General features: G+C 38.5%; 1 protein-coding gene across 1 annotated transcript in view; it reads left to right on the forward strand.

Moving 5' to 3' along the window:
- Positions 1 to 6,651: 6,651 nt before the first annotated feature.
- The window catches only part of LOC111873961 (MAP kinase-activated protein kinase 2), a 41,136-nt gene continuing 25,544 nt past the window's right edge, over positions 6,652 to 22,243 (forward strand). The window contains exons 1-3 of the mRNA XM_023869076.2: positions 6,652 to 8,187; positions 17,270 to 17,409; positions 21,709 to 21,773. Coding sequence (XP_023724844.1) covers positions 8,035 to 8,187; positions 17,270 to 17,409; positions 21,709 to 21,773 — 358 coding nt within the window. The 5' untranslated portion in view covers positions 6,652 to 8,034. The remainder of the gene's footprint in view (positions 8,188 to 17,269; positions 17,410 to 21,708; positions 21,774 to 22,243) is intronic.

A 22,243-nucleotide genomic window follows, 5' to 3' on the forward strand; every position in this document is an offset into this window, starting at 1 on the left:
GGTTCTTATGGTCTCTTCGCTTGCAGATTTATTATATTTTTTCTTCTACCCTGAAGATGGAGGCGATACGTTCCTCCGAAACGTCGGTTAACACCACATATACACGGTGCCAAATCCCAGAAGACTGCTTTCTTCATAGTCACCGCTGTGAAAGCCTCAAATCTTACACAATACAAGAAGTGCTGGGAAGCACAAATCACCTACTTTCCTGTCACTACATTTGGTATGGCAAGGTTCACAGAAAGCACAGTGTCATACAGTTCTATTGTTTGTGTGCATTCATTGTCCTGAGAATGTGTTTACCAAGCCACTGCCTAGCAACGAATGGGGCGGTAAGGATACACAGCCAGCAAGGTAAAATCATAAGCGACATTGTAGTTTTTCAAAATAAGGAAAATGGGCTAAAAATGATACACCAGTATAAAATTCAGAATTCATTAATACTTATACAAAACAGTCGGTAGAGTATATCATTGCCAGAAAATCACACATGATTGCATTCTGCCAACACACATTCCACTTCACAGCAGATATTGGTTATCACTATTGTTGAAAATATACTATAAAATTCAGGTTGTAGGACTGTGTAATATGCAGAGTTATTAAATTTACTTTAATAGCTGCTGGTACCCCCGACCAATGGTATCTCCACATGGTAGTAGGTAGTACAATGTTTAATCACAAGGATATACATAAACGAACCTGGAAATCCCTTGATGGAAATGTGTTTAACCAAATTGATCACATCCTAATAGATGTAAGACATTGTTCAGACTTGATCGATGTCAGGAGATACAGGGGGGTCAACATTGACTCTGATCATTACTTAATAATATCAAAGATTAGAAGTCGAATATCTAATGCGAGGAAGATACATGGATCCCAGGCTAAGAAATTGAATTGTGGAAAATTGGTGGAACAAGGAGTTGCAACCAGATATACTTGATTAATTACTGATTGCCTGGCAGGTCTCTCTAATAGTGAGGATGTCAGAGATGTTACTATATATGCTGCTGGTGCAGTTTTAGGAAGAATGGAAAGGATAAAGTATAAGAATTGGTTTGATGGAGTGTGAGAGCAAGTGAGAAATAAAAAAAACCAGGCATATAAGAGAATGCAGCAAAGGAACCATACTCGCGGGGCCCTGGAAGAATACCGTGAAGTGAGAAGAAAAGAAAAAAAGATTGCATAAAAAGAAGAAAAGGGAATATGATAAACAAGAACTGATTGAACTGGAGCATTTAAGAAGTTCAGACGAAATTAGAGCGTTTTATCAAAAACTAAACAAGAGTCGAAAGGACTTTCAACCTAGAACAACCTTATGTAGAGAGGAAGAAGGCATGATGTTGAGTAGTGATGAAGCAATATTGGAAGGATGGGCGCAATATTTTGAGGAATTATTAAATGGTAATGCCTCCGAACAAGCGGAAGGTATGACCATAGACTGGGATCAAGGAAATTTTGAGGCTGAAGAGCCAGTGCCGGCCATAAAAGAAGTAGAACAAGCTATCAAAAAATTGAAAAATAATAAAGCTCCAGGAATGGATCTCATCACGGCAGAATCAGTGAAATTTGCAGGCCCAGAATATGCTAAGCACTTACATCAGCTAATAGTTAAGATATGGATAACTGAAATAATCCCAAAGGAATGGAACCTAAGTATTGTATGCCCTATCCATAAGAAAGGCGATGTCATGGTATGCTCTAATTATAGAGGAATTAGTCTGTTGTGCATAGCATATAAAATATTTTCCAACATTCTATTTAACAGACTCTCTCCCTTTGTGGAAGGCATAATTGGGGATTACCAATGTGGGTTTCGTCAAAGATCAACCAATGATCAGATTTTCACTATTTGCCAGGTCCTTGAAAAGTGTAATGAATTCCAAATTGAAACTCATCATCTTTTCATTGACTTCCAATCAGCCTATGACTCCATAGATAGAGATAGTCTTTTTCTGGCAGTGGAAGAGATGCACATTCCACGGAAGTTAATCGCCTTAGTCAGAGCCACCATGCCAAATTAAGATTCAGAATATGTTGTCCAGCCCTATAATAACTAGAAACGGAGTTTGACAAGGGGATTCCCTAGCCTGCCTTTTTGTTCAATATAGCATTAGAGAAGGTAGTTAGAGATGCAGGCATCAACACAAGGGGAACTATATTCTATAAGTCACTTCAAATTTTGGCATTTGCAGATGATATTGATATAATTGGTAGAACAAAAATCTATGAAAGAAGCTTTTGTTAATTTGGAAAGAGCAGCAAAAAAGATCAATCTACAAATTGACCAAAATAAAACAAAGTACATGCCGGTAACCAAGAAAGACTGTGCTAATAGACCTGCATATATTGAAATTGGCTCATATAAATTTGAGGTTGTATGTAGTTTCACTTACCTTGGATCAGAAGAGAACGATTAAGAAAATACTTAATACTAAACTAGAAGGAAATAGGAAAGTGGGAAGACCAAGATTGAGATGGGAAGAATGTGTGTGGCAGGACATAAGAGTATTGGGTGTAAAGAACTGGAGGAATGTAGCATCAATTGGAGAAGAATGGTGAGCAATCCAGAGGAAGGCTAGGGGCTCACAAAGGGCTGTTGTGCCAGTGATGATGATAATGAAGAACTGCTGGTACCACTTAAATGTATTGACTGACAGCTGTTGAAACCACTACATATTTTGACCTCACAGGTCATCATCGTGTGGAACACTAACTAGAAACACTAATTGAATTGTCATATCATAGCTACCTTATTGATATATGGGTCAAACTGTCAGTAAGTTTCTACTGTATTATATAGTTTTTACAATGTGAAGTACAACTATTTCCAAAATAAAAATAAGTTAAATTTATACACTGGTTGATAATGTAAAATAATTGTATAATGATATGTGCCCAAACTGTAATTGTTTTTATAATATTTAATTTTCTTCATCTTATCAACTAGTGTAAGATTTGAGCTTCTTATCATACACAACACAATGCAAAACACACAAATAAAGATACCGTTTTTATTTTGGATATATTTATAATATATATTATAAAAACTAGATCATGTATAATACAGTGAACACATATTGAAAATTGGACCCACATTAATTGCCAAACAACAGAATGCAGAATTTAAAGACTGTCATATGTTGTGATTGTTACGTAATTTGCACAAGCTCCACCACTGTCAGGAAACATTGACTCCAGCAGATGTGATAATTGGCTGTATGATTCACATGTCTGTTCCCTGAGCTGGCAAGAATACAGACAGGTCATCAAGTTGCTGAGTGTTATGAATAATTAATACAAACTTTAAAAGGTGGAGTTGCAGTGTGTTTCATAAACTTCAGTATTTTAAGGTAATCTGTTGGATTATGATTATGCGTGTCTGTGGGATGTCACTGTAACATTTGTTTGAATATGGGCAGTTCCCACATGTGTATGTATATTTGAAAGTTATTTTCCTTGACATGGAAAGCGCATTCCATACCAAGTCTGTCTCCACAAATCTGCATCTCCATAGAATGTGTTAGCAAGCCGTTGTTTAGCAGTGGACTATTCCGGGCTTTCAGGCATCGTATCATAATCTTTTCTTTTCTTCCCCACAACATTCAGACAGGCTAAGAGGCCCACTCAGCCTCCTGTTCAGTGGTTAGGGGAGGCCTTCCCCAGGGATACAGCAGCTGACCATTTGTCTCTATCAAAAAGAAACTCTGTGGCCTGTAGTCCTCAAGTGAACTCTACTGACTGATCGACTGCTGCTTGTCGGCAAAGTTTGTGCCAACTTTTGCGGATAGAGGGTGTCACGTGGTCAGCACAGCGGATCCCCATGGCCGTTAATCTTGATATTCTAGACCAGAACCGGTGTTTCCTTGAAATAACACCTCAGTTATCCTCATGAGGCTGAGTGGACCCCGTTCCAGACCCACTATTTCCCAGAAAATCTGTTAGTGCCGGGAATCGAACCTAGGACCTCTGGAACTGTAGCCTGGAACTCTAACCACTAGACCATCACTGAGGTTAAAAATGCATCTTCATAGAATGATGCTTAATTAAGCATAGGAATTACTTTATTTCTACTATGTAAGTGGCATGTTGATTTAACTTCAACATATTATGGAGGACAAGTGTTGAATCCATGTCAGTGCAGGAGCTGCTGTTTCTTCTGCTCCTCCTCAAGATGTTTAATGTAGTGCATGAATGGTATACACCTTTCTTCACTTTTCAAACAGCTGCTAACTTTAGAAAGATAATTAATTTCAAATTTCTTATTTAAATATGAACCTTTCTTTCTGTTGCCATAATGGAGGTAAAGTTCCTTTTCAAGACACTCACATACAATATCACTCCTGATAACAGGCCAGTGCAATATAGATAAGAATAGATTGTGAAGCCCAGCAGTAATATCTTCACAAACAGCATAAATATGGCTAGATTAATAGTCATTCATTATACAAGGTGGTTCAAATATGACCAGGACTATTTTTTTTTTAACTATAATTGCCAAACACTTACTTCCACATGTCAAGTCTTCAACGTACTACCCTCCGGAGTCAACAAATTTTTTCCAACGTTCTAGAAGCATCCTGATACCCTTTTCAAAAAAGACTTGTGGTTGGTGGCATAGCCACTCCCGAACAGTCTGGATGACGGCATCATCCACAAAGCGCATGCCTTGCAAGTCTGATTTGAGCCTTCAGACAGGTAGAAATCACTTGGGGCAAAATCGGGACAGTACGGCGGATGTGTCAGAAGGTTCCATTTCAATTTCCGGAGGGTTTCCATTGTTTTGGTCATATGGGGGCGTGCATTGTCTTGAAGGAAGACTACCCACTTTCCACCTGTCTTCCACTTGGATTGGAACTTTTCCTTCACGTCTGTTGCCAGGAGGTCTGAGTAATAAGCTGCATTGACTGTTCTGGCATGTCAGAAAGTCTACGTGGATAACCCCCTGCCAGTCCCAGAAGAACGTTGCCATCACTTTTCCTGCCGAACAGCTCCTCCACGCTTTCTTGGGTTTGGGAGAACTGGTATGCCGCCACTCGCAATTGAAGTAGCACACCCACATTTCATCAGTGGTCACTATAGACTTCAAAAATGCATCACCTTAATCTTCAAACTGCTGTAGGAGATGACTGGCAGTTTGCACGCACACCATTTTGTTCACGTCCGTCAAAGTGCATAGTACCCACGATGCATTCACCTTGTGATAGTGGAGGTGGTATTTCACAATGTATTCTACACTACCATCACGGATGGACAGCATTGCTCCAAGTTCCTTGAGAGTGATGCGCCTGTTCTCACGAATAAGCATGTCTGCATGATCAATGTTTGGCTCGGTGATGGATGTTCGCGGCCAATGATCATGCAGTTCATTCTCCACGTGCGCTCTGCCCTCTCTGAAGCACTTACACCACTCAAACACACGAGTCCGTGAGAGACACTCTTCCTCATACTGCTGTTGGAGCCTGTGGTGAATTTCAGTAGATGGGACGTTTTCTCCAACAAGGAATTTCATCACAATGGGTTGTTCCATGCTCTGCGGTACCTTCTGTTTGCTTATCACTCTAACAATTCCCAGACAGGACTGAAGAAGGTTCTAACCCAAATAGGAGGAAGGGTGGAGGTTGTGGCTTCATTCTCTCGAGGTCACACAGCTGCTGCGCAGTGTGGCTTGTTTACACACAAATCACTTTGTAGTAACATGGAAAAGAACATAGTTCTAAATTTTTTTATGCTACTTAGATTACTGTGTTAAACTTCCAAACCACCATTTATTACAGCTTCAAAAGTCGTATAGACCACAAGCTGATGTCTGTTCAGTTAGTCCCTCATTTTCTTGCACCTTCCTAATGATGTGTTTTAAGCACACCAGTTAACATACTCGTATAAAGGATCATGAATAGCAGGATCAGTTACCTATATTTTTCAAAAGTATGAAAGACTAATGTTTGTACGTATAATTTTTCTGGTTATAGTTATATGTGGGATTTCAATTAAGTTAGGCTATCTAGATGTAGATGTACTTCAAACCTTACACCACATTTTCAAACTACTGTATTTCCTGTTCCTAAGTCCAACAGTCTTGTGCTCATTGGGCACTTAGCAAGTCACTTGGCTTCCTGAAGTGCAGTCTGAAGTGACAGATTCTTAAATTACTGGAACCTCACAATCATAGGATGTGTGAGGCTGTTTTGTTTTATGTCATCTCTCACAAGTGGGACTATTTATTGGTCCCAGTTAGGTGACAGTGTCCATCTACTGGTTGGCTAGTTCTCATTGTTAGTGAAATAGTGCAACTAAGCAGGCTAGTGTAGTGGTAACACTATAGACTTGTAGAGGTGCTGGATTTGAATTTCAGCCAGGTCACAAGCTGACCTGACTCAGGTTTCCTAATCTTGCAAGTAGATAAGCATGCCTAACCAGTATCAAAGCCAGTCATTCAGTTTTCACAATCATATGATAATCAATGCAGATGAATATAACAAGTTCTATGAATTTTAAAAATCCCACAACTGACATTACTTGTCATCCCACAGATAATATTACCACAGGCCTGTGATCTGAAGAGTACTGTAGCTGAACTAATAGGGCGTTATTTTGAAGATTTTATTCTCTAAATTAAAAGTTATGCTTTTAGTCATTTGTAACAAACATTCAACGGATTGAATTATAAAAATAAAAAATTGTAATTTATTTTCCCTGTCCATACCGACAAACAGAATCATTTTTCTAACGTTATTCTGTTAATACTGATGGTAAGTGTGTTAAATGGATTTACTGAAACTGTTTTGGATACTGCAGCTTTATTGAAAAGAAGATAATAGCCTGCAGGTTGACACCAATGCATGTAGAAATGCTTAATGGCAAGAGCACGCCAAGGAAACTGGCAGCACAAACTGAGTAAATGGCAATGCAGTTTCCTCAATTTGTGCTGCTCCATTCAGTAACATGTGCTGAACTCAGGGTGATAACAATTCTTGGAAATTGCAGTTGCCAGTTTCCTTGGTGTGCCCTCACCCTAAGAGGGCCTGCTCTCTGCACAGGAATATTTGATTATAACAAAATTCCATTGCAAGCTGATACATTCTATTTGTTCACCGATCCCACCACATTACTTAACATAGTAGAACTGTCTATCCCTTTGACTCTTGCATCCAGTAAGGCACCATGGACACAGCCTGATTCATAAGAAGGAATCTGCATGTTATAAAAATGAAGACAAATATCTAGGTCCAAATTGGCATTTGAAGCTGCAGTTAGACACTGAAGAGTCAAAATCTATATGCACAGCAAACTTGGCGGTTACACTATTTAAAAGTTCACATTTTAACACCATAAAGTAAAGTTATCTGTGCGATTATTTATGCACCACGCCATAAATATCTTGGTTGAAGTGTGGATATCACTTCACTAGTCTCAATCCAAGCAATAGATAAGTGTGAACACAGCTTCACGCTCGTTCACGCTTCTGCCACCTTACGACCGGGGAAACTGCCCCTAGTATCGACCGTATCAACTGTATAGGAGGCTGGGTGAGCCCCATAGCCGGCCTCGCCGTTATGGAAAAAGGAATCGAACCTCGCCACCTCAGATTTGGCCCCCATGCTAGTCCCGCTAGTCACTACGCTACACAGCAACACCAGTTCTCCCTATCAATATTAAAGATACTGATGATGATATTGAGTACCATCATCTCGAAGGAATAAAATTCTGTACAAGCTGTAGAACAGTGTATTTCCTCGAATCGTCAATTAATCCGTAGTTACTAATGGCAGCTAACTACACGCCAGGCGTGGAATCGTGTAGAATAACATTTTTTGTTCTATCTTTGTGTGTGACTCAGGTGCATTTGTATCATGGTGGTCTCATGTAGGTTGGAAGTAATAACAGTGTAACTGAATGGGTTTGTTACATGCGTGTTAACCTAATGTGACTGTTAATTTTTGTTTATAATATTACTTGCATATACCAGCCATACAGCTGGTAGTAAGTATAATCGCTTTCGAGCACGGACATTTATTTATCAGTGTCATCATGAACGAAATAGGGATAAAGTCTGTAAGATCACCTAAAACAACACCAATTACAGATGACTATGAAATATCGAACACAGTTTTAGGATTGGGAATTAATGGGAAAGTGGTGCAATGCTACAGCAAGAAAACGAGAGAAAAACATGCTTTGAAGGTAAAGCGTTGTAGATGTTAACCTAACTTTTGCAGTTGTATGTTTCAGATTTTCGTATTCAGTGTTTGGTAAGTCAGTCACATTTGGAGGCCTCTTGAAATTGTGTTTTCTTTTGTGGTATAAGGTTAAGAATTTTTATGTTACGAGGTATTGCTGTGTCGTGTCTCCTCATTTATGAGTATAAGCAGTTCAGTTTGTAGGTTTGGCATTTGGCTCATTTGAAGGCTAAAGGCCTGTCTCTGTGGGATATTTGTTTACAACTCGTAGTGCTGTGATTTTAGTGTTGTGTCATCGGTTATATATATGTTTCAGTTTGTAATTCCTGTTCTGATATTGTCACTCAGAATCACTTTTGTGTATATTGTTAAAATTATTGGGTCGAAGTACAAATACTGGCCCCCAATATGCCCCATTCTAATAGCAGGTTTTTATCCAATAATCCTGTTTATTAATTTTGGTTTTCTTTGTTTTGAATTGAATATGTTATATTATTTCATATAAACTGTATTCTGTATTCTGCATGTACAGACACTGGAAAAAATGGATTTTAATTCCATGAACATTTCTTAGTAGGTTAGTGTCAATCAGTAGGCTTTGTGCCTGAAATTCTACAGAGTCGCCAGTGTAATTATCAAATACAGACTGTGCCAGAACTTATGCACATTTTATGTTCTATTGATTATGTTCCATCACAGACAATTATATAATAGACTGAGCATGAAACTACAAGCTGATCAGAAGAAATGAACATGAGAGTCAAATGTTGTACAGGGTGTCTTTTATCATCTGACACTTTAAAATTCTTTTAACATTTTTGTAACTGAACACAGTTGTTTGGAACTTTCACAAATCATTCTGTAGTCTTGGAAAATTGTTTGTTGCTGGTGCTAATGATGAACTCAATAACATGATGGTGCATATATGATGGATTATAAAGTATTTGTTATTGAAACATTTTACTCTTCTGGTATGTCTTGTGTTGCTGCAGAGAATAAAGAGTTTTCTGTTCATGTTCTGCCATCCAGGGACACTATATACCAGAATGATAAACAGTGTGAAGAAGCAGGAAGTGTGTGGGATACAAATGTGACAAGGGGCGTAAACATAGCACATCTGTTTGTACAGGAGAAGTTGTTAGTGCAACACAAGAGGCGATAACAAGAAGTCCAAGAAAACTGTACAATGTTTAGCACAACAGATATTGGTCTTAACCAGCACTGCATGGAAAATCTGTCGTGATGACTTGTCATTGTTTCCGTACAGAATGCAGTTGAGTCAGCCATTGTTTGAAGATGGAATGACAGTACAGTACACTTTTATGAGGGTGTTTGGAGTTCTACCGGAGCAAAATCCTGGTGTCTTGAATATTAAATGGTTCTCCAGTGAAGCTTGCTTTAGCTTGGGTGGTTGCAGTAACAAGCAAAATCAGACTTTGAGCCTCAGAGAAACAAAGGGAACCTACTGTTTGCAGAGAGAGTTGTAATATGGTGTGTATCATCCAGTGTCAGAATATTTAGTCCCAAGTTCATTGATGGTACAGTGATATGTGATGTTTACCTCGGTCTACTGAATGATGAATTTGCTGCTTTTCTGATGGGATGAATTCAGTCTGGTTTCAGCACACACCAGCAGTGCTGTGCAGTGCTTATGTCATGCTGTTCTCAAGGAGAGAGATTCGTGTCAAACTGACTGAAGAAGTATGTTTATGGTCACAAATCTTGCCAGACTTAAATCCTTGATATTTTTTGACTGGAGACTTGAAGGGTAGGGTGCTTCGGAAAAATGTGCACACAATTCCAAAAATGAAAAATGTCATGCAATCAGAGTTTGAAGCCATTTCTACAGAGACTGTAACTGAGGTTCTGAACAATTCTGTTTTTTGTTTGCATAAGGCTTGTGATCTTTGGGAGCATGAAATGGAATATCTAAATATCATCATCATCATCAGTAATCTATCAAGACGACAGGTCCACAGTCTCTTCCAAAACAATTCCTCCACTTAATGCGATCTAGAGCTTTCTCCTTCAAAAGATAGTATCCTCTTCTGTCCCCAAGGTCATCCAGCATCTTCTTACGTCTTCTTCCTCGTCTTCTTGTCACTTCTATCCGCCCCTCTAGCTTTCCTTCGATAACTTCTTTTAGAAGGCAGTTTCTGCATAAAACATGACCAATCCAATTAGCCTTCTGTTTTCTTATTTCGTGTAGGATATTCCTCTGCTCACTGACTCTAATTAACACTTCTTCATTTCTCACATAATCGGTCCAACTGATCTTCTCCATCCTTCTCCAACACCACATTTTAAAACTTTCCAGATGTTTCTGATCTACTGCCCTAAGTGTCCATGTTTCAGCCCCATACAGAGCTATGCTCCAAATGTAGCATTTCACTAGTTTCTTCCTCAAATTTAAGTCCAATTTGCTGGTAAAAAGATTCTTCTTCTTGCTAAATGCAGCTTTTGCCATGGCAATCCTGGATTTAATTGCACTAGTACACCTTCCATCATCTGTTAACAAGCTACCCAAATATTTAAAACATTTCACATTCTCCAGTTGTTTTTGGTCTATCTTTATTGTGACTGGGGTTGTCTCTAAATTTTCATTACTTTTGTTTTTTCCACATTCATTTCCATGCCATGTGGAATAAATAAAAGTAATGAAAATTTCGAGAGGTGGGGAGGTCCGATGCTTCTAGGCGTTTGATTGCAATCTAAATATAACAAAAGAAAATTTCTTAAGTGTGCAGAATGATCTGTGAAAGTTTCATACATCTGTGTTCAGTAACAAGGCTGTACAAATTTTACAGGCAAGATAATGAAAGAAACGCCCCATATTTTCACAACTTGTTTTTGTCATTAATGCAAATTTTGATTTGCATTTAGTCCAACAATGCAAATCAAAATTTAGTCCAATGAAGGAGACACTCCAGTCTAGAAAACCGAGATTAATGGCCTTGTGGATCCATTGCACTGACCATGTGACACATTCTATCCGCAAAAGTTGGCACTAACTTTGCCGACAAGTGGTGGTCACTCGGTTGGTATAGTTCACTTGCGGACTACAGGCCACGGAGTTTTTGTAATGAAGAAGACACTACTATAAGCTTAGCAAGTAAGTGCTGAAGAAACCTGGTCCTTGTCAGAAAAATACAGAATGGAATGATAATCAAATAATTGCTGATGTTTCCTTTGAAAATGCACTGAAGATCAAGTGCTTGAGAATAACAAGAACAAATCAAAATAATATTCATGGTGGGATTGAAAATAGAATAAATATTGAAAGTGCATGCTACTGTTTAGTTCAGAATCTTTGTCTTTCTGTCTCTCTGACGGAATGTAAAATTAAAATATACAAAACTGTATGTAATATTACCGTATTTACGCATGTATAGGCCGCTTGCGTGTATAGACTGCAGCACAATTTTCAGACAGAAATTATAGAAAAAATAATTTTCTTGGAATATTATTTCAGGAGTATTACACCCTGTATTACTAATTATGAACATAATTTTTTTTTAAATGAAGTGTGATTTCGAATATTTCGAATATAAGCCGCACCCCAGTTTTCCTCTTGAATTTTTGGCAAAAAATGTGTGGCCTATACATGCGTAAATACAGTACTTCCTTTTTTTGTGTGGGTATGAAATTTGGTCTCTCACTAAGAGTCTTCCACTCTGATGAAAGGAAAAGTTAAGGGTATATGAGAATAAATTTCTGAGGAAAATTCATGTTGCTTCATCCCTCTTGTTTCCAGCCTTATATCTATCTCTTCAGAGAGCAAGACATCTGTCTGCCAGCAGATGGGCTTCACTCACTAAGTGCAATCACAGGCTACTGCACAATTTAATTGAGGTTATGTCTGCAGTAAAAAAATTTTGGCATTGAAACCACTTTACTTAGCATGACATGCAGTAGCTGCAGAGAGTGTATCATCCAGCACATATCCAAAGTGTGCTGAATTATCTTTTAAACACTTGGTTTTGAGTTACGCCTCACACATCATACACGTTTGGATCTGTGGGAACATGGGAGCCCTGTCTTCCGTTGATTGTTCATTGAACACAGCTTGTAGAGCACATACTGAGTTTTGGGAATTTTGCTGGTGCATTGCCCTGTGGGTAGTGATGTCATGTAGCGTGGTACGGTAAAGCTATTACTGTAACAGGTCATGGAGGCCCATTTGTGAAATGTCACGGCTACCACATTTTGTAGACAGTCGGCTTACAAATAGCAGTGAGGTCATTAGCCTTATGTGCTGGCCTCCCTTTACTCCTAGGAGAATTCCTGGTACTCATTTATGTTAGAAGCTAAGTTAACCCCAGGGGCATAGTGCAGCTGGAAGGATTAGGTCAATTGAAATATCCAATGGCCTCATCAAGAATTGAACGTTTGACCTTCCGGCTTGTAGCATAGTGCCTCAACCAGCTATGATATTGCATGCCCCCATGTAGCATGGTAGATATGACATATTGGAGAAACCATGTGCCTCCATCTTCAGTATAAATACAGGCAGCAGATTGCTTCAAAATGTTTACACCTATCTGTCAAGCTACATAGCATCACAGTCCACATTACTGCAGTCTTCATATTCAGTATAAATGATACAAACTCCGTCCTAAGTGCAAACAATATATATTATATGTCTTTGATCTTGTTCTTTCTACACTACATGTTTCGGCCTCTATCGGCCATCATCAGGTGTATACTCTTAACGTTGCTGCCACACTGAACCCAGTCTAAAATTTAACATTTAAAAACACAATGTCACATTCTTCATATTATCAACATCTACATCGTTGATATGTGTCTGGTATGTAGATTATGTTGCACACGTCAAATTTGATATTCTTGTAGTAGCACTCTAAAAATCTTTAGTTATGATGTTTTTAAAACCTTTTAAAATTTTCTCTAAATTTTAAATTTAAAATTTAAAATTCTTAGGGTTACTCGCCCTATGTCTAAGTGCTGGAGCGGCTAGTTCTTGTTTTCACACTGTACAGGTGTTATTTAATGTAGTCTTCTTGTGTGGGTGCCGCTGCTTGTCTGTACTACGTGTGCTTAAATATAATATTCATATTCACTGCTGTGAGAACCTCACATCACACAAAATGCATAATTATAAAATGGTTTTGGGTAATTATTGTAACTGCTAAGGTAAGACCTGAGATGGTTTATTCAGCACCAGTAAGATTCCAGGATAAAAGGAATCCTATAAAGATTTGCTTTGGTTCCACTTCACAGGTGGATTCTGATGTCATTTGGCTCAGATAAAGAGACACAAGATTCTTCTCAAGTATATGTAACAGGCTTAAATGGTTAAATAAGTCAGAAATTTAGAATTAATTATTGGAGTGATGCTCAGGTACATCTGAACTCAGTCACTGAAATTCACAGGCTGTTGATAACCAGTCATCTTCAGAAGTAGCGTTTAACCTCAGTTCCAACATTTTGAACAAAAGTTGACACCTTACAGGCTTGACATTTAATTGGCTGGTCCCAAACATCTAGGAGGGCACAAACCCCTGCATTCTCCAATTGCAAACAAAAGTGATTTTCAGCTTAGGATACCTCAGCTGTGTGTTAACACCTCTGGTAATTAATTTGGAAGTAGTGTGAGTCCAGGAAATGCTTCACTAAAAGTTATCGCTTCTGCTGTATGGAAGGAAAACCAACTTTGTACGAGAGTCTCTTATTTTTAATTAATTTTGCAGCTTTCACATATTACAACTGAATGCAAGGCTTCATCTAAGCCTCCCTTAAGTGGAAGACTCTGACTAGCTCCCTCATCTGAATTACTGTCTGTCTTGGAGTTATACTGACTCCATGCAGCTCAGCCCATCTTGAGAAGCCACCAGTTGTGCAGATATTCAATATCCCAACATTTTATGGAACCCAAAGGTTCATTACCATGTTCACAAAGCACTCCACTGGTCCCTATCCTGATCCAGATCAATCCATTCCATACCACCCCGTCTTATCTCTCTAAGATCATCTTAATATTATCCTGCTACCTACATCTAGGTCTTCCTAGTGGTCCCTTTCCTTATGGTTTTTCCACAAAAACTTGTATGCATTGAACTTCACCACATGCATGATACATGCCCTGCTCATCTCATCCTCCTTGACTTGATCACTCTGATTATACTTGGCAAAGTTAAGAAGCTCCTCATTATGCAGTTTTCTCAATCCTCCTATCACTTCATTCCTCTTCGGTCCAAATATTCTTCTCAGAACCCTGTTCTCAAACACCCTCAGTCTGTGCTTCTCCCTTAATATCAGGGACCAGTTTTCATGCCCGTACAGAGCCACAGGCAAAATTATACTTATGTATATTATAATTTTTATGTTTTGAGGCAGCAGACAAGAAGACAAAAGGTTCTGGACTGAATGGTAGTAAGTATTACCTGAATTCGGCCTCATCTTAATTTCCTCTGGAATCAAATTTTGATTTATTGATGTCATTCCCATATATTTTGTTGGTGCCACATTTTCAAAATTTCTGTTAGCTATTTTTATGTCATGATTTTGCTCTGCATTCTTTTAACGAGGTGGCAACATATGCTTACTTTTCTTTGTGTTTACCTCTAGACCAACCTCCTTACTAGTGTCTGCTAAAGTTTCTGTGTTTTTCTTTATGGTGTCTGTGTTATTACTCAGTAGATTCACATTATCAACATAGACCAGCAGCCGATGTGTCCCATTTAATTGCAGTCCCACCTGCTTTTCCGGAACCTTCCTAATGACATATTCTAAAGCAAAGTTGAAAACCCATGGCAAAAAACAACATTCATACAGGTGTTTGAAATATTTCTGGATGCAGCTAATTCCATACGGTAAGGCAAAAGGTATGAATGAATGTATAAGGGGTAGGCCTTCTTGACCCTTGCACCGCGACTTACAGTGATCTATTGTGCTTAAGGCAAAAGGTAAATCTATCCCTGTAACAGGCCATGGAGGCCCATAGGGTTGTGAGATGTTGAGGGTCCCACATTATCTAGATGATTGGCTCACAGATGGCTGTAAGGTTGTCAGCCTTACATGCCAGCTGCCCTTTACCCCCCAGGAAGATTCCTGGTACTCATTTCTGTAAGAGTCTGTGTCGACCCCAAAGCCATAGTGCGTCTGGAAGTGTTAGGTCAATTGGAAAAAAAAGCCACGTCATGGGGCTCAAACCTGTGACCTTCTGGCTTGTAGCATAATAGTGCCTCAACCAACTACGCTACAGCATGCCCCCACAGCAAAATTCCCAAGAAGACTTCATCACATACAGTCATCATCTATATATCTGAGGTATCAGAAAGTTCCCGGACTGTTGTTGTAACTGCCTCAGTGAAAGAAGATGAGAAGGCAAGCCAAGGTCACACTTCTGTCTTCCACGTGACACCGCGCTGTGAACGCACATTGCTCTTTTGACTTTGTGTTTCGTTTTGTCTGCAATGGATGGCAAAATCAAGCAACATGTCTGCATCAAGTTTTGCATGAAGCTCAGTAAATCCGCTACCAAAACCCTTGAAATGCTTCATGAGGTTTTTGGAGAACATTCTTTAAGCCAGACAGTGGTTTTTGAATGGCATTCACATTTCAAGGCCAGTTGTTGTGTGTCAGTTGAAGATGGCAAACGTTCAGGGCAACCAAGCACCAACAGAATCGCAGAAAATGTTTAAAAAAAATGGAGAACCCATCCACAAAGACTGTCGCTAAACAATCCATGAGTACACAGACACCATTGGGATCAGTTATGGAGTTTGCCAGGAGCTCTTAACAGACAATTTGAACATACGCCGCATTGCTCCTTCATCATGACAGTGCACCTGCCCACACATCCATGAAAAAACAGAGTTTGTGACTAACAACAACTTAGTTATTGTTCCCCATCCTCTGTACTCACCAGACTTAGCCCCTTTTGAATTCACTTTGCTTTCCAAATTGAAAATGAAACTAAAGGGACAACGTTTTGAAACAGTGTCTGACATCCAAAGGGAATCACAAGCGGTACTCGACAACATTAAGGAAAATTACTTCCACGGTACTTTTGAAGCATGGAAAAAAACAGTAGGATCACTGTATATGTTCCCAAGGAGACTATTTTGAAGGAGATGACAGCCAAAATTAAATTAAGCCATTATTTCCTTTTTGATCCAGTCCAGGAACTTTCCAATATACCCCGTGTGTGTGTGTGTGTGTGTGTATGCGGTATTTTGTAGGATCATCCGATCTTTGGCCGCCCACATTAAGAAATGCTTCGGGCAAATTTCCTCCTTTAAATGGAAGAGTACTTCATTGCCCTTCTTATTAAGTCTAGGATCACCACATATAAACTTGTGTGCCATTGTGCCCTGTCATTTGAAAAGTTGTACATCACCTTCCATTTTAGCACTCATGCAAGGACTTTCTGGAACTGATCAACATTGATACTGTCACATTGATGATTGTCATTTAATTTGGGGATTAGGCAGAAAACATAAGATTTCATCATCTTTTCACCCTTCCAGAGAAAGTATGTATTGTCTTCTGTGCTCATGACTTACCACTCATCTTAACGCAGTCATCATATTATTGTTACATTGGCATTCTTGGTACAGTATGTAGTCAGAAATTAATCGTTTTCAGAATCTTACTGGGGATGATGCTGCAGTTGCCAACTAAAAGTCTTACTTTCTTGCAGTTAGCACTTCTAGTGTAATTGAGTAAAAGAGTGCACAACCTCTTGCATATTGTACATGTTTAGCAAACCTGCAGGCTATCTGCTGCATAGGTTATCTTTGAACAGTTCATAACTATCCTTGAACCTTTGATGTCATGCAAACTCTAGGCACTAGGACATCATTTCTCTTATTTTATTCAAAGATTCTGCAATGTGTACTGATATTTGCAGTAAATGACTGATAGCTCTCTGTCCATTGTAATCATTTCCTCACTTTCAAACTTTCTGTGCAGTGTGCTTTCCCTGTAACCTACCATGTCAACAATTCTAGGGGATGTGCATGTCTTAACAAGTCCAAGCAGACGCCAGCCTATTGGCAACATTCTTGCTGTATTCACTTCTTTCTGCTAACTTATTGAAGCTACTACATATATTGTTTTAGGTTCTTCACGATTGCACAAAAGCTCGTCGTGAGGTAGATCTTCATTGGCGGGCAAGTGGCTGTCGACATATTGTTAATATTATTGATGTATATGAGAATACATATAGTGGAAACAAGTGCCTCCTGGTTGTTATGGAATGGTGAGTGAAATTAATGGTGATTGGTAGGCCTACCTGCAGCACTTTAACATTAAAAAAAAAAAACAATTTTTCACAAGAGAAAGGTGCAACTCCTAAACTGATCCATACACATAAATGATATAAAGACTAGAGAAGTATCCATGGACAGTTTAATTAGTGTTTACATTTATGGTCACTGGCTTATCACTGTTAATTATAACCTGTCTTTTTTTTATATCATGCCGTTTTTAAACACATGATCTTTTGTGCTAACTGGGACACTCTCACTAATATTTTTATCACTACAAATTGTTTACTCTCTCTCAATATCATCATAGTAATTCGCATTCAGATCAGAGTCACTTTCTGTAATCGCTCATTTATGTCGGTATAGGCACATTCAACATTACTACAATTTTCCTCCTGCTGCTAGGTATCTGCTGTTACTTGCCATCAGGATGAAGTATACTGAAATTACTGAGCCCAAAAATAATTTCAAGAGATCAGTTGACAAAAACATTTTTATACATTGCCAACTAAATGATTCAAAATTATGTAGATCTCACAAGTGCAAAAATACATTTTCTTGACAATGATGTTGTAGGGTGTAATGCCATTGCTGGGTAACGACCTTGAAACAGACGCCCGTTAGTAGGCAGCAGTCATGAAATAAGCAAATATACCAAAGCCGTTACTGGGTAATGCCTTCACATACGAAACACATTCCCATGGAAATGACTTGAAGAACAATAAAAGAGCTGTATTTTCTGTTGGTTCAAACTCAGATGTTATAACTGACAAGGGAATGGTCTGATCTGACATGTCAGAACCTGCCCTGATTTTTTTTTTCACTACAAGAGTACACACAACAAAATCCACTGTCAAAATTTTAGCTGCTAATATGCACTGCAAATATTTTTTTTAAAAATTGCTGAACATGGCCAATATTGTAGCTTGCCAGACCCTTGGAGAAATGTTCACCCATAGCAGAGCCAGAGCAGAGCAGTACGCAACACGCAACACGGCTGACTAACAACCTAGGCTGGGGTTGTACAAACCTCTGGTACAAGTGGTACAGAAAAAATGAGTAACTTCGGCAATTTTTAAAAAATACTTGCAGTGCATATTAGCAGCTAAACTTTTGACAGCGGATTTTGTTGTGTGTACTCTTGCAGTGAAAAAAGAAATCATGTCAGGTTTCGACATGTTGGATCAGACCATTCCCTTGTGAGACATTTAGAAGTTAGTCAATTCTAAGGGAGCCACCATTCAGAGAGGACTTGAGCACAGAAGTAGAGGAATAGCCATTGCTGGAGCAATTACCAGACAACTGCTGGTGAAGACAGCAGACTGAAGAGACTTAGCATGTGCTGTAATGATTTGTAAAGTATTGAGATCATAAATGGTGCTATAATTAAGTGTAGTCACAAGTCATATGTTAAAGGGGTCAGTAAATCGCAATTTCCAATCCAAAACCCCATCAAGAGTCACTCTGACACATGGCAATATGAAGGGAAAGATTCCTTGAGTGTATAATTACAGTGTAACTTCATTCATAGCTCTTTAATGATGGTGTGACACATAGTGTAAAGCTTTTATTTGGAACAAAGTCAATTTTCCAAACTCAGGTGATAGACAAAATCAGTAATCATAGTTATAAGCATAATGTAAGTTGTTTCATTCCTTGTACAGTCTGGTAACTGTTTTGCACCTCATTTTTAGTAATTAACTTTTATATGGTCTTCTATTAACAGGAAAATGTGTGAAGGCACACTTTGAATGTGCTTCCGCTCACTTGGCCCCATAATCTTTTATTTGTGTATGTAGTTTGGACAGCATGTGTCTAGTAATTACATACTATAAGACTGCATTGTTAACATTCTAGTTTAAGATCCCTGTGGGCTGGAAATTAGTAGTGTTTATTGAAAAAATGTGGGTCTTGTCGGCCTGGTAGGAATGCAAAACGTCTTGGGTTCATGACCTGCCATTTCTTGTGTGAAGTTTTCAACACACCTTCATTGTTCCTAAATTTTTCACATAGTCAGAACTTTGTATATACATTGCATCTCTCATGGTTTAAATCTGTATTAGCTATAGTTTCCCGTCCTTCAGACATGTTCTATATCTTCCAGTTGTTGGAAATAATTATAAGTTTGCTTTAAAATTACTTGCAGCTCGGAAGTGGATTCCTTATAGCCACTGAAACATGGGCCATAAAGATTGAAGAATAATAGCAAGAGCACAGGAACACGAACCTCATACAGATGAAACCAGTTGGTGTTGCCAGCATAAAATATCTCCCACATAAGGGAGGGCAGTGAAATATCCAGCTTCACTTTTGGACCAAACTGTGTAGGGGCTGGGGCACAGACCTTTAGACAAATTTGTATCACTTCTTTATTGTTAAATGTAATTGTATGAAATTTCAAGAGTTTTTTCTACATATTTGGGATATTTGTGTGTTGCCATGGGCAGTGCTGAACTGGGTAACAGGGTGGCGTTGTATGTGACAGATTTGAATGTGTTTGTTACCAACTTGTTTATTCTTCTGATGGTTCTTGTGTTTCTGTGGAGAGACAGTATCTTCAAGAGTGTTTTGTGTACACCATCACAAAAGTATAATGTCTCGTTTTTCCATCCTTCAGGACTGACTGACTTGGCTACATTTTATATGTAAACAACAAGTCATCATGACATGGTTGAGACCCAAATTTGTTATGTGTAACACTTTTTTATGGACTCTTGTTTTTGCCTCCCTTGCTTCATCACCAGCTTCTTCCATACAAGCAGATATGCTGTTTTCAACCCTTCACACATTTGTCACATACACTTCTCGCTTCATCATGCTGTTTAATAAGCTGGTGAATTGTATCTCTTGACAGTGTAATGTGAACAGAAAACTTTTTGATGATATTGTCTCTCCACAGCAATGCAGGAAGTACCAGAAAAGTAAAAGGTTTTGGTAACAAACACTATACATAGAATGGCATCTTGTTACTCTGTTTGGTGTTGCTGCTGGTAATGAACAAATTTCGTAGTTGTACAGAATAGTCTGTGAAAATTTCATACAGTTGTGTTCAATAAAAAAGAAGTTATATAAATTTAATGCCAGATGATAAAAGCACTGTGTAGATGTGAATACAAGAACCGGTTCTCTGTGGAATTTGTGGGGGCAGAGGACAAGACAATTTTTTTCAATATCAATAATTCGCTGTTCTTCAGTCATTTTTACTGAACTTATTTTATGCTGTATTTCTTTGATAGCCTGAACAGTGGTGGTTATAGTGACCTGATATGGAATTAAATTACATCTTATCTCTGTTTAGGGTGGACTTACTGGTCCAGATCTGTTAGAGTAATTTTTGAAATGAAGCTTAGACCAGATGAACCATAAACTCCCCAGAAAATTTGTTAACAAACTTACATTCAAGGCTGCTTTTATTGATCATCCTAGAGCATTCAGGATAGAAGAATAATTTTTGGTATTAATGTTTGACATATTTCTCCCCCTCCCCCAAATTTTGATTTGATGTTTGGCTTGCCTCCCTCCCTGCTGGTGTCCAACATAGAAATGAAATATAAGGTGCAAAATTCTAATATTTCTGGTTACATTTGGACTCCCTGAAGGCATAAAGGGATTCTCTGGGGCTGAGGCCTGGCCCCCATAGTACTTGCACCTCCGACCTAAATGGACACATAACCCATTAACTTTTATTCTTATTCTATATTAGATTGTCACAATGCGTTCACACTTCACATTTGTACATATTTTAACATGTAGTACTCTATCACACTCACATCCATTCTAAGGAAGATATGAAGAATGCCTCATCATGGCTTGCATTTATGCCAGTCAGTGGCATTGTTTACAGAGACAGAGTGCATAATAGTTCCTGTTGTTTGAGTTTTATCTTGATAGTGCCTGAGTTGAGAAATACACATAATATAATTTGCATTTCTCAGTTTTTATCTGACTATCTCATCTGTTGAACACAAAAGAAGATGGTGGGTTTTTCTTAATGCTTCATTGAAATGTCACCCTAAATTCAAAGAAATAATTGTTTTAGACATGCCACTTGTGGTTGAATGATAGGTGACAAAGAACACAATGTATTGCAGAATAAGAAATTTTACCTTATTGAAAACTGTATCACAGGATACCAAAAGAATGGAAATCCAGCCCCCAATTTTTGTAATGTAATACATGTTTTAGACACAAAATTTTTTAAATTGATGTTCTTAACAGAACATGCTGCATTACATATCAGCTTTGTTTCATTTTGAACTGTGAACTTTTATATTATCATTCTGATTTTTCAGTATGGAGGGAGGTGAGTTATTTCAGCGAATACAAGACAGACAAGATGGAGCTTTTACAGAACGAGGTGAGATGTGGGAAAATGTTGGTTTTCCATTTAAGTTGTCACTAAATTACACCACTTGATTTATGTCTCCTGTAAATAGTACAAGAATAGTAGTGTTCAATTTGATACAGTTATTGACGTTTTTGACATTATCTAGCATCCTCTTTTTATTTAAAACGTTTCAGAGACTAGAATCTGCCTCTGTCCTCAGGTAAAAAGCTTACAGTAGGGCCCTTTCAGTAGAGCTAGTCCCTGTCTCCAGACACTGGAGCCAACATATGGCAGGATATACAGGGTGTTTCAAAAAGAGCTTTACAACTTTGAAAGCTTATATAAATTTATACAGAGGATATACACAACGTTTTGAACTGTCATAATGTAGCTAAACACACCAAGTTTTACCTCGGATAGTTATGGTTCAATGTGACTTCCATTGGTAACGCGGCAGACGTCCCACCTGTAGTCAGTCTCTTGCCACACGCTACGTAGCA

This window comes from Cryptotermes secundus, unplaced genomic scaffold, assembly GCF_002891405.2.
Source record: "Cryptotermes secundus unplaced genomic scaffold, Csec_1.0 scaffold826, whole genome shotgun sequence".
In the NCBI taxonomy this organism is placed as follows: Eukaryota; Metazoa; Arthropoda; class Insecta; order Blattodea; family Kalotermitidae; genus Cryptotermes; species Cryptotermes secundus.